The following is a 13,961-nucleotide window of genomic DNA, read 5'->3' as shown; positions in this document are numbered from 1 at the left end:
ATGAAATAATTATTAATTGTAACCTGTGATGGAAAAGTTTTCCACCACTCTGTGAACTGTCCCAACATCGTAAGCTTGTGGACTACTTGTGGTCCACTTGTGTGATCCAACTTGTCATATGAGAGAATTATTAATTGTAATCTGTGATAGAATGGGAAAGTTTTCTACCAGTCTGTGAACTCTGTCTGGACATCGTAAGCAAATCCGAACATCCCCCGCTTCGGTGAACCAATGTTCATCAAACCGGGTGAGTAAATCCGGCCTGAAAAGTGTGCGAACTAGCCAGAGATTCGTTGAATCGGGATACATTGAATTGAGGTTGTACTGTATTTCATGCGCACCGGGGGGAATTTCACAATAAACTCGGCGCAGTATGGTGGTTAACATAAAACGAGGAGAATAAATAGGGAGGTAAATGTCACAGCACAAGTATGTGTAATTATGTACTATTCCTAACAGTCAGGAAATGAACTTATTACACTTAGTATTAAACCATACTGTCAATTCGGAGGATGGGTTGTGTTGCCACACGCCAGCCAGCAGACAACGCTCTCTCCCTCCCTCCCTCACCAACAATACGCCTCCTCCTCCCACATCACTAATTCTCACCACAATCCTGCTATTGTGGTGGCCACCATAGGGGTGGCCATTATGCTCTCTGGGCACCATACCAGCTTAGTTGTAGTTATGGTGAATAAAACATGTAGACACTTACATATAATGTGTGTATATAGTGTAATAACACCACAAATAGTAGTGTTGGGGGAGAAATATAAGTGTGTCTAGCCTTGAACCAGTGAGGGAGGCAGCCCCCAGCTGACTGTGTGTGTTGTGATCTCTCTTATTGCCTGAACTCACCGCACCAGCTTAGTTGTATAGCTATGGTGAACAAAACATGTAGATACTTATATATATAATGTCTGTATATAGTGAATATATAGTGAATAAAAGCAAAAACAGTATCGTGGGAGGAGACTGTTGGCGAGTGAGGTGTTGTTGAGGGAGGGAATGGTGGCGGGTAGCTGGCTGGCTGGTGTGGCGGCCACTCTTTGTTGCTTTTTATCTCATACCAACTTAGTGGTTCATTACGGTGAACAAAACATGCAGATACTTATATATAATCTGTGAATATAGGTTATATAATATAGGTAATAACAGCAAAACTATCTGTTTATTGTTTTATGAACATAACTGAATCACTAATATGCACACCATAATTTTGTGTACAGCGATGGTTCACACATTTTATTATATAAATATATCACAATACACACTATTGAATAAAATTACTGCAAAAAAAAGAAAAGAAAATACCAATCAGAAACTTTGAAATAATTAGGCAATAATATCTTTGTGGCAACTCCCGCCTAATAGCTTGGGCAGAGCAGACTTCTCTCCAATGCTTGCTCTGTCTTGCTTAGGAAACGAAGTGCTGTCCACTCTGCTGTCAGACTCCTGGTAGACTCTACTACAACCATAGAGAGTAGTGAAAAATGATATAAACATAATATACAATGGTGTTGTGCTCTGGGTGATGACATACAGCATAATTGGCACCATATGGGTGAGATTATAGATTGAAAAAAAGGAATAAGTCACCGATGTGGGACACACGACAGCAGGCTCCACTTAGTACACATAACCATGAAATGGTGGTAGGATTTGTTTCATAAGTGAAGGTAAACTCCACTGCATCCACAGAGAGTTATTATATCTATATTTTCATCAAACATGTAAAACCCAGACAGCCATTGAAATTGAAATTGAAATAAGTTTATTGAGGTAAAATACACACAAAGGGATGAGGTAGCTCAAGCTATTCTCACCCCGTTCAGTACAACGTGTTAATACATACATAGACACACATCACAAACAATGACACATCACAAACAGACAGCCATTGTTCAAACTGTGTAACGATTTGATAATGATAACGATAACTACATTCACCTAGTAATACAACCATGAAATGGTAGCAGGATTTTTTCATGGGTCAAGGTAATCTATTACCTCATAGAGCTATTTTCATAGTTGCATCATATATGTAAAACGCAGACAGTAATTGTTTAAATCGTCATATGATGATAGCTGCATTACCCTGTGAATCAAAGAATGACGATAACCGCTGTCTAAGAGTTAAGACACAGAAAATGAGAAAATACACTACCAAGGAATAACTTCTCTCTCACCAGATTAATGATAGTATTTCAGTCACACTGATAAAATGTAGGTCAATAACCACACACAATGAGGTGGGCCCCCTCACAAGCACACACCACACAACCACAGTGTATTACGTCTTGCTCCTCTCTGTCCTCGGGTGCAGGAATGCTACTCTCACGAAAACACGTGGGAAAACTTTACACACACACAAAAGGATACACATTTACTAATTCTTAGCTTAACATACTCTCAAACACTTACAATTAAACATAAAATTTAACACAAATAAAACAAACTAGTATTTTAACTAACTTTAACTTATTAATTATATTAATAACAACAAAAGCTAAACTTTATTTACCAGTCATTACAATTTCTCTACATAGCCTTCCTTGTCATTCTTGAGAGATGAGCATTTAAGTTGTTCTGCAATTTGTTTTCTGTGCCTATTGAAAAATTTTCACAAAACTACAGTTGATGCTAAAAATCTTTCAGTGGAATGCTGTAGTGTTCATATTGAACAGTACAATATATGGGTACTTGCCAAGGGTCTTGGTATTCCTCCACCTACAAACTTGTAATAATGTTTAGTCGAATACCATATGATGTAAACTGAGAAAGGAGGTGGAAGCTTAGGATTGGAGACGAGATGTTTAGGGGCCCTAGGTTACATGGAAGAAGAACAACAATAGAGGCTTTAATTCTAGCTCTCTTGGTAACTAGCAAGAGTCACTGAGTATTAATTATTTCAACCTATCTTTTATAATTTATAAAAATTCTACATGTAAACCTCATCATAACTGCATGTACAGTCATCATAATCTGAGTACTGAAGACAATTCTTTACTCCATGAACTTTACAAGTATTTCAAATGGTTTAACCTTCACTTTCTCTCGTGTTTGCATACCACTTTAGCCTGACTTTTTTCTTCTATATTGTTGCATCACTTTCATTTTGAGCATAGCAGGCAACATCTTATCTTTTAGCTTAAATAATAAAGTGGTTACACTCACTCTTAAGAAATTGTAGCATTCAACACTGCATGGTTTAGCAAAGTTTAGCTACCCTTATTATCGAGGAAACACATGGTGCTCTAGGGGCCTCACGGCCGAGTGGACAGCGCTCACGATTCATAGTCCTAAGGGTCCGGGGTTCGATCCCCGACAGAGGCAGAAACAAATGCACAGTTTCTTTCACCCTGATGCATCTGTTCACCTAGCAGTAAATAGGTACCTGGGAGTTAGACAGCTTCTACAAGCAGCTTCCTGAGTGTAATTATCTAAATGTAATTACCTAGGTGTAGTTATAGGATGAGAGCTACACTCGTGGTGACCCGTCTTCCCAGCACTCTTTGTCATATAACGCTTTGAAACTACTGACGGTCTTGGCCTCCACCACCTTATCACCTAACTTGTTTCAATCATCTACCACTCTGTTTACAAAAGTGAATTTTCTTATATGTCTCCGGCAGCTCTGTTTCGTTAGTTTAAATCTATGATTTAGTTTAAATCTATTCCAGGTCTCAGGAAATCTTCCCTGCCAATTTTATCATTTCCTGTTACTATTTTGTATGTAGTGATCATATTGCCTCTTTTTCTTCTATCTTCTAGTTTTTGCATATTTAATGCCTCTAACCTCTCCTCATAGTTCTTGTCCTTCAGTTCTGGGAGCCACTTAGTGGCATGTCGTTGCACCTTTTCCAGTTTGTTGATGTGCTTCTTAAGATATGGGCACCATACAACCGCTGCATATGCACTCACTTGAACATTATATTGTAGAATGTCCCATATTGGCTGACTTTCACCCTCCTGGGCTGAGGTATGCTGAACTCTTTAACTACTATATGAGTACTGGAACACTTGATGATATATTGGACTTGTACCCTAGATTGACCATGTAATGTATCAATTATACAATGTATGTATGTGATGTAACTATATAACCCAAGTTTGTAAGAGCATCTTAATCACTTTCAGTGGTTAAGTGCTTAATTACACACTAGTTTCTCTATCAGCTATCTCACCCTGTCAGAGTAAAAGAGACAAATGTATGTGTATGTATATACAGTACGTGCATAGCCCGAAACACTATGCGTATTATTGGCTTTAGGTATTGTATGTACAGTACTAGCTCTATCTATAAATCCAACATTATGTTTGTAAATCAACTATGTATGTACTTTTCCTGAATAAAAATTTACTTATTTATTTATATGTGTGTGTATATATGTACATGTATGTATATATGTACTCACCTAATTGGTGAGTACTGTATGTATATATGTACTCACCTAATGTAAATGTATATATATGTGTGTGTATGTGTATATATGTGGAAGCTGATCAGAATTACATTTCACCTTTGTAAATGCACATTAATGACACTATGTAAAAGACACATCGAACACTTTATGTAGGGTGACACTAAGTGTTATTAACCCTTTAACTGCGCAACGCGCCTGCAGGCCCAGGCTTCGAGTGCGCAACGCGCCTCCGGGTGTTTTAATTTTTCACTTTCCATTCAAAACCCCCGCGGCTACATGGGGTTCACATCACCTTCCTCAGGGCTCTTGTAAACAGACGCCATCTTTAAAAAAAATCATGGTCCACATTGCCGGGTGTCAGAGCCTCAGTAGTGAGTGAGCAACCAAGGCTGGTGCTCGCAGCATGAGCGCACAGCACTGCTGTTTAGCGTGTGACCACAGCATCGCCTAATATTGTCAAAATATATATATATAATCTGTTTTATTTAGCCATGATAGTATTATAGAAGAGCCTGAGTGTGATAATGACTGGGTACAATGTTCAAATATCAGTGATTCAATGCTGTTCACGATGTTCACAGCACTAGCCACAGCATTATTTCATCCATCTAGGAATCTTCAATCGACTTTTTAGGTTCCTTTTCAAAATAAAATTGTGGTCAATTATTCATTTACAGGTATTAGTGACCAGGATTGTGGTTACAATTAGTGTTGTGTGTAGGAAGGAGGAATTTTGGTGAGGAAGGGAGAGAATTGAGGTAGCCTCACTGCGTGGCAGTAACTCTTGTTTTGCTCACCATACTAGCTTCGTGGTTCGCTATGAAGAACACACATGTACATGGGTATATACAGTGTGTATGAATAGTGTAATAACAGCACTAGGAGTATGTTGTGAGGAGCTATTTTGGTGAGGGAGGTGACGTCATAATCGTAGCGTCGTCTGCTGTCTGCTGTGTGATTTGTCATGCAGTGTATGGTGGCCACTGTACTGTTTGGACACAATACCGGCTTACTTGCATAGTTCTGGTAAATAAAACATGTAGATAGGTATATATAACATGTGTAAATAGTGTAATAAATACAATAACAGTATGGTGGGAGGAGCAATGTTGGCGAGTAAGATGTTGGAGTGAGGGAGGGCTGGCTGGGTGTGGCTGCTCACACTCGCAGTGTTCTGAGTGTGTTGATGGTGAATGTATATAGTGTGTGACAGTGTAGAGTGTGTACATATGTTGTAAATATACATAAATGAACATGAAACATTGGTGTGAATAACTGTATGATTTGGAGGAGTAATGTTGGTGAATACAATGTTGGAGGAGTGAGGAAGACTGGCTGGGTTTGACAGCTCACACTCGCGGTGTTCTGAATGTGTTGATGGTGAATGTATATAGTGTGTGACAGTGTATAGTCTGTAAATAGATTGTATATATACATAAATTCGTGCGTGTACACTTGTGTACACATATGTGCAACATATGTGTACACAAGTGTCACGCATGTAACACAGTGTCCTCAGTACGGATGTTTTACTGCCATAATATAGTGTACGTGTTCATTATACATAGGATTAGCACGTAAAAACAAATAAAATGTATTTGGAACTGTGCACAAAAAATTAACAAAAATATATTCGCGGCAACTCGCACGCCCCGCCCCGGGCGCCCTATTGGCCCCAGGAGCTTACGGCACGGGCGAATGGGGAATGACGACGTCACGCACCAACTTACGGACCCCATAGCAGCCAAAGTAAGTACAAGTTCGAAATTTTTTTGACACACTCATACTGAGGGAAGGATTTTTGACACTAAAAAAAAAAAAAAAAAAAAAAATTCAAGAGAATTTATTTCCTGCGCACTGGGGGGGTGTCATATTTATAGGCCGCACAGTTAAAGGGTTAAACACTTAACAAAGCGTTTTCAGGTTACAGTTGTGTGTGTGTAAATTAAAGTCTTTGAAAATGTAATACGTTATTATGAAACGCGTTCAAGCGTCGCGTCAGACTAGAAATAAAAATGAATTTTGGAGAATTGGTTTTTCAATTACCATCGACAGTAAAAAGAAACATAAGAAATATTGAGAAAATTCGTGTTAGAATTATTAATCTGACTTTTTCGGTCATATTTAACAACACATCTTTATAAATAAATGCTTGTTTGCTCATTTTTCTTTGGGGGAGTTTTGTCCACTCGTTTGACAATTTTTGTTGCTAACCAGAATAGGGGTTTGTTTTGTGGCGCTTACCTTTCTGAGTGTCTGTCCCGGTCGATGGCAGATATAGAATGCTACAAATCACATGTGCATTTCTATGGGCCATTGCTCCCCGTGCCTCTGTGAGGGGGCTAGGTTCTGGCTCGTGGTCCCCGGCAGGCTAGAACTCCACCCACATCGACTGATGCAAAGTAGTTAGAGTATTCATATCAGCCACGGATAGCTCCGGGGAGCCGTAGGGGCTTCCCCAAGAAAAAATTGCACATTCCAGCTTTGGTCTAACAAATCGTGAACAATTTCCTTAGTATTTCTCCATTCATGTATTTAAAAGCAATTCTGAAGTTAGAAAGTGTAGCATAGGCTCCTCGCACGATGTTCTTAATTTGGTCCTCAGGTGACAGTTTTTTTTTAATCTAGAACCACCCCTAGATCTCTCTCTTTATCAGAATTCAATAAAGATTTCTCATTACACACAGAGACCACACCAACGTGATGCATCAAATGAACAAATCCACAAAGGCCGTGATGAGGATTTGAACCTGCGTCCGGGAGCATCTTAGACACTGCCTTAATCGACTGAGCTACGACAGGGTTAAAAAGAGTTGAAACCAAAGTTCTACTGAACTTACTGGATCCCGCAGCCTCTCCGAGCCACAAACCAGGGTTTTACACAACTCCCCCCTGCACTCGAGCTATGTCAATAGGTTCAGTAGAACTTCGGTTTCAACTCTTTAACCCTGTCGTAGCTCAGTCGATTAAGGCAGTGTCTGGGATGCTCCTGGATGCAGGTTCGAATCCTCGTCACGGCCCTTGTGGATTTGTTCATTTGATGCATCACGTTAGTGTGATCTCTATGTGTAATGATGTAAGGGCGAAGAGGGAGAACGGCCTATTGACATAGCTTGAGTGCAAGGGGGAGTTGTGTAAAAACCCTGGTTTGTGCCTCAGAGAGACTGCGGGATCCAGTAAGTTCAGTAGAACTTTGGTTTCAACTCTTTTTAACCCTGTCGTAGCTCAGTCAATTAAGGCAGTAACTGGGATGCTCCCGGACGCAGGTTCGAATTCTCGTCACGACCCTTGTGGATTTCTTCAAGATTTCCTCACATAATTTATAAGTTGTGTGGGGTCTATGTTCTCCTATTCCACATTCCATAACATGGAATTTATTCACATTAAATTCCATTTGCCAAGTGTTGCTCCATATACTTATTTTATCCAGGTCTTCTTGGAGGGCATAGCAATCATCTAAGTTTTTTATGTTCCCTATTATCTTAGCATCAACAGCAAACATGTTCATATAATTCTGTAGTCCATATGATAGCTCATTTATGTAGACAATAAACATCACTGGTGCAAGAACTGAATCCCTGTGGTACTCCAATTGTGACATTCCTCCAGTCTGATACATTGCCTCTGATAACTGCCCTCATTTTTCTATCAGAAAATTTTTCATCCATGTTAGAAGCTTACCTGTCACACCTCCTATATGTTCCAGTTTCCAGAACAACCTCTTATGTGGAACTCTATCGAAAGCCTTTTTTTTAGGTCCAGATAGATGCAGTCAACCCAACCATCTCTTTCCTGTAAAATCTCTGTGGTTCAATCATAGAAACTGAGTAAATTCGTTACACAGGATCTTCCAGAGAGAAAACCATACTGTCTGTCTGGTATTATATCGTTTTTCTCCAGTTGTTCTACCCATTTAGTTTTAATTATTTTTTTCAATATTTTGACAATTACACTTGTCAATGATACAGGTCTATTACACACAGAAATCACACTAATGTGATGCATCAAATGAACAAATCCACAAGTTCATTTGATGCATCACATTAGTGTGATTTCTGTGTGTAATGATATAAGGGCGAAGAGGGAGAACGGCCTATTGACATAGCTCGAGTGCAGGGGGGAGTTGTGTAAAACCTTGGTTTGTGCCTCGGAGAGGCTGCGGGATCCAGTAAGTTCAGTAGAACTTCGGTTTCAACTCTTTTTAACCCTGTCATAGCTCAATCAATTAAGGGGGCCTCAGATTCCAATTTGCCCTAAAAATGCAACAAATGAAAACTCGTTCAATTTCAATCAAACTTTTTTGACAAGTTCTATATGAAAAGTGTTTCATCTGGTCCAAGTTTTAGCATCGTAGCATAAATAGAAAGGGAGAAAAAAAATATTGAAGTAGTTGTGAAAATTATGCCAAAATGGTTAAAATCGATTATCAATCAAAAGTGTCAACTGAAATCATAGCTATGACTCTTTGCTATCACAATAGCATATATTAAACAAATATTATAATTAGTTTAATTGAAAAAAAAAATTAAGAAAAATAAAAAAAGCATTTTTTTTTTTTTTCATTTTTTTTCGGACGATTTGCATCAAACTTACACACCTGACTGCACGTAAGCCTATCTGTAAGGATGCCAATTTTGGAGAAAATTGGTTGATGTCAACCTCAGCCACAGATTTTAGAACCTTAGACTTTATTAATTTCTGTTTTTTTTTCAATTGACATAAACGTTTACAAAACTGATTCATTTTTTATTCAATTTACATGAAACTTACACAGTATATGTGGAGGGCATGTCTCTACATTGGAGAGTTTTCATTTTTCTCTAAGTTCATTTATTGATTTTATAATAGCAATAAACATGCCATATTTGCAAAAAAAATTTTGGGAACTTTGAACATTTGTATTAGGAAAACTAAAGATGTTTTCGAAATTCTATATGTCAATGTCCTTTATTATATGCTAATGTGTCAGAAAAGTGTCACAGAATAATTATATCTGAAACGTGTGTTCTGAAGTGTGGACTTGAAAATGTGTAAAAAACGTTGAAAAAAACAAAAACAAAAAAATCTCCCTTTCTATTTATGCTGCAGTACTGAAACTTGGGACAATTAAAGCACTTTTCATATACAACTAGTCAAATAATATTGGTTGACATTGAACAACTTTGACTCTGACAACCTGACGCCCCCTTAAGGCAGTGTCTGGGATGCTCCCGAACGCAGGTTCGAATCCTCGTCATGGCCCTTGTGGATTTGTTCATACAGGTCTATAATTGAGGGGATTATAATTGAAAAATATAATCCCTGCTGCCACTTTTGTAGATTGGAAATATGTTAGCCTTTTTCCACACATCAGCTACAACTCCTTTACACAGGGATGCCTGAAAGATCAGGTGAAGTGGAATGCTAAGCTCAGTTGCCCATTTTCTCAGAACCCATGGGGAAATGCCATCTGGGCCAACTGATTTGTTCTTACTTAGCTCCAAGAGCATTTGTTTCACTTCATCTCTAGACACCTCTATGTGCTCTATGCTGTTTTCTGGAATTCTTATTGTGTCTGGTTCTCCGAAGGTGTATTCACCTAGTTGTGTTTGCCGGGGTTGAGCTTTGCTCTTTCGGCCAGCCTCTCAACTGTCAGTCAACTGTTTACTAACTACTTTTTTTTCCACACCACACACACACACCCCAGGAAGCAGTCCACGACAGCTGACTAACTCCCAGGTACCTATTTACTGCTAGGTAACAGGGGCAGTCAGGGTGAAAGAAACTTTGCCCATTTGTTTCTGCCTCGTGCAGGAATCGAACCCGCGCCACAGAATTACGAGTCCTGTGCACTATCAACCAGGCTACCAGGCCCCTCAAGTATGAATGTGTATGTATGAATGTGTATGAATGTGTATGAGTGTTTGTGTGCCTTCATCGTATATTTTGCAAAATTTGGCATACATTTCATTCACTTCCTTGCCTAGCAACAAGTCTGTCCAATTACACTCATTAAATTTTTTTTGAAGTTCCCCATAGTGACCTCTCTTTAAATTGAGTTTATCAACTGTGTGTGTTTGTGTGTGTGGAGAGAAAAAAAATAAAATAAAAAATTAGTTGATTGACAGTTGAGAGGTGGGCCCGAAGACCCAGAGCTCAACCCCTGCAAGCACAACTAGGTAAGGACAACTAGGTGAGTGCATGGAAACTGGCAAATAAGAAGAAATAAAGATTCGGACGACCACATGGTTTCTGGGCACGTCGGGACCCAGACCAAATGCCAGACCCAGACTATACCTGCCTTGTATAGGTAAGTGGCTCATCATCCTAAAAATTCGGGGGAAAAATTTGATGTCCATAGATAAGAAAAATGATGCAGCCATATGTAGAATTCTGCAATTCAGAATTCCTAAATAAAATACATGCAGACACCAGAATGAATTCTGAAAAAGAAAATGTCCTACATCCAGAAGCGTCGTGCGTGTTACTCTTAACGTCTCCTATGCCACAGACTGATGAAACACAAAGCACCTCAATTTACTTACAACTCGAAAACTGTACTCTTAATGTAATTACAGCACTCATAACCATCAATTTTTAAACCTGCCATACTGCAATTCCTGTGAAACTTTTACAATAAAACTATAATTTTAAAACAGAACTGCACTTACTTAGGTTCGTTGGTCCATAGTTGTCTAAACCCTTGTTCAAGTTAGAAGATTCTTGAGTGTCCCTTCCCTTGCTTAATTCAAAAGGTTCTTGTGGGCCATCTTCTTTGTTTAAATTAGAAGACGTTACGGGATCATCCAACACTAAGTTGCGACGAGGTTGTTGGTGATTATCTGACCTTAAATTAACTGGAAGCTGTGCACTGTTTTCTCTGATTAAACTAGTCAAGAACTGATAATCTTTTCTGTTGCTGTTGATGCATGATCTTTGAGGGCTAACTTTTGTAATTATATTATATCCACACTGAGATCTATTAGTTCCAGCCAAAGAAGATGGGTCTTGGCACAGGCCCTTCTTATTCACTGCAAAATTATGCAAATCTTGACCATCTTTCTCAGCCAAAACTGAGGACTGTTGGTTGCCTACACAGCTTGTGTTGTATGAAGGAACAGATACAGATGGAGGACAATTATCACCATTATTATTATTCCATTCCCCATTTTCATGAGGCGGGGAACCATTTGACTGTAGACTGCAAGGCGCCACAGAAGGAATACAGCTGCCTACGGATGCTCTCTCTGAATTTTCCTTTGCACTTGAGGAGACCTTATTTTTGCTTAATTTGCTCTCCTTTTGTCTTCTCCTATGCTCAGAAACTGAAGAGTTTTCTAAATCGATACATATATATGGTGAGTCACATACTTTTTTGGATTTTGTTGTATTTGTTGTATTCTTTGAATTTTCAAGTTCTATAAGAGCTATATCATCATCATCATCATCATCGGATAAAACAACAACAGCATCAGTATTATGCTTATTACTATGATCATTTACATTAAGTTTAAAACAATCTGATTTCCTTAACAAAGACTTTTCTTGAGCAGTTTTGGCAAAAGATTGTCTAGCAGCCACACTGTGTGGTAAGGAAGCAGCACTAGGTTCACACAAAATAATGTCCTCGGGTTTAGGGCATTGAGGTTTTACTGTCATTAGTCTGCATGGCGGACAACCAACATACTGAGATGAATATTTTGTGCCTTGTCCTAAAATTTGATCAGACTTTGATTCTAATGAAACGGCACTTTCATTATTGCTTACATCTATTACCTCTATTTCATCATTGGATACAAGCTTCTCCTTATTTATGCCATCTGTATACTTATGTCTTTTATACAAGGAATTAGTTTTACCTTCATTAGTTTCTGCAGCATTGTAACATTTCCCTTTAGCATCCTCCTCTTGTGATCCTACAACCAAATTAGAGATGCTCTTGTTTATTTTGTGTAAAGGCACAGCTAGAGAGATCTCTGAAGTGGGCAGATGTAAAGCAGAATATTCAGACGTTACACAGTGAGGGCTCACAGTTGCCGGTGAAGCTGCACTTGTTGATGGGGCTTGCAAATCTGCAATTTTATTGCAAGGAACCGTTGATGGAAGACCTATTTGTGTTTCATTTTCACTGCTTCCTCCTACCTGAGGTATCTGATCAGTCAGTGAATCAGACACTGGTATTTGAGCTTGGATGCCAGCTGCATTGGTGGAAGCAACAATATTTGGAGATGAATCTCCAAATACCACTCTTTGATTCGTCGAGTCACCCTCATCATCACTACTGTTGGAATCTATATACAGCCATTCATCCATAAGGAGTGCATCTTCTTCATCATCATCATCCTCAAGTATTACTTGAAAATGCTTTACTTTGTTGTTGTTGTTGTTGTTGTTGTTGGAAGAGCTGTGTGAATAAACCTGAAAACAAAACAAGAAAAACATGTATAATACCTGTTGCATGACCATTGTCCACTAGCTCCTAACATTTCAAAAAGAAATAAATGAAATATTTAATTGTGTGAACACTATTAGAGGAAACTTAAACTAATATACAATTTAAATTCTTATCTGACTAAACATTTCTTCAAACAAGCTTCTCTCATATGTATTGGAAATTACTGAAATTCCTGCCATTCTCTTCCTATTCTTTGGGAAGTCTGGAGGAACACTCAACCAGGTAATATGAAAGTTTGGGGACAAATAATTTAAATAAATTCTTGCTCTCAAGAACCAAACAGTGCAGCTTTTAAAATATCTGAAGCTATAAATATGTACCTAAACATGCACTTTAACACCAAAGATAATGTCTGTGACTACAGGAGAATTGGCAGGTATGAAAAAGGGAAAGATTGACCCTTGAGAATCACCCTAAATGGTGCTAAACAGATCAAAGAAGTACTCAGGAATGTAAGGAAGTTACAAAGGGATGAGGAAGGATAATTATGGTCATTAAGATGAGATCTTTCACAGGAAGACACCGAAACTGAATCTCATAGAGGCAAAACGTCTAAATGAGAGCAGGAACGAAGAAGAAATAAATAATTTTTTTCTACAAGGTGATAGGAGTAGGCAAGCCTGTGAAATGGTAAAAAATTTCAGATCAAGAAACTCACCAGAAAAAGGAGGGATTAAAGAACAAAAGAGGGAACATGTTCTTGAAAATTGTATATGCTAACATAGATGGAGCAAGATAACAAAAATACTGGAGCAAAACAATGTAATACAGTGGCAGACTTTTTTTTTTAAGTTTCCTGTAGGCAGACTTTTTTTTTTAAGTTTCTTGTAAACAGAGAACGATTTTAAGAACAAATTTTTGGGGAATACCTTACCTTCGGCGCACCACAAGTTTGTCAAAAAGATGACACCCCTAGTGTCAGCACCTGCATCAGAGGAGCTCCAGGATACAGTGTATTTCACAATTCCTAAGTATTGTAGTACAGGTTGATGATAGTGAGTGGTGTCCCAAGGAACATAAAAGGTAGTGCTTTAGAAAAATAGGCGAGATAACACAAATGTACCAAGTGAAGTGAAAAATTGAATGAGAAAAAGTGACCC

General features: G+C 38.5%; 1 protein-coding gene across 1 annotated transcript in view; it reads right to left on the bottom strand.

Moving 5' to 3' along the window:
* The window catches only part of LOC123760866 (mucin-19), a 60,370-nt gene that overhangs the window by 43,847 nt on the left and 2,562 nt on the right, over positions 1-13,961 (bottom strand). The window contains exon 2 of the mRNA XM_069331097.1: positions 11,078-12,824. Within this exon, the coding sequence (XP_069187198.1) occupies positions 11,078-12,824 (1,747 nt within the window). The remainder of the gene's footprint in view (positions 1-11,077; positions 12,825-13,961) is intronic.

This window comes from Procambarus clarkii, chromosome 3 (genome assembly GCF_040958095.1).
Source record: "Procambarus clarkii isolate CNS0578487 chromosome 3, FALCON_Pclarkii_2.0, whole genome shotgun sequence".
Taxonomy (NCBI): domain Eukaryota; kingdom Metazoa; phylum Arthropoda; class Malacostraca; order Decapoda; family Cambaridae; genus Procambarus; species Procambarus clarkii.
This window is presented reverse-complemented; position numbering and strand designations above follow the sequence as displayed.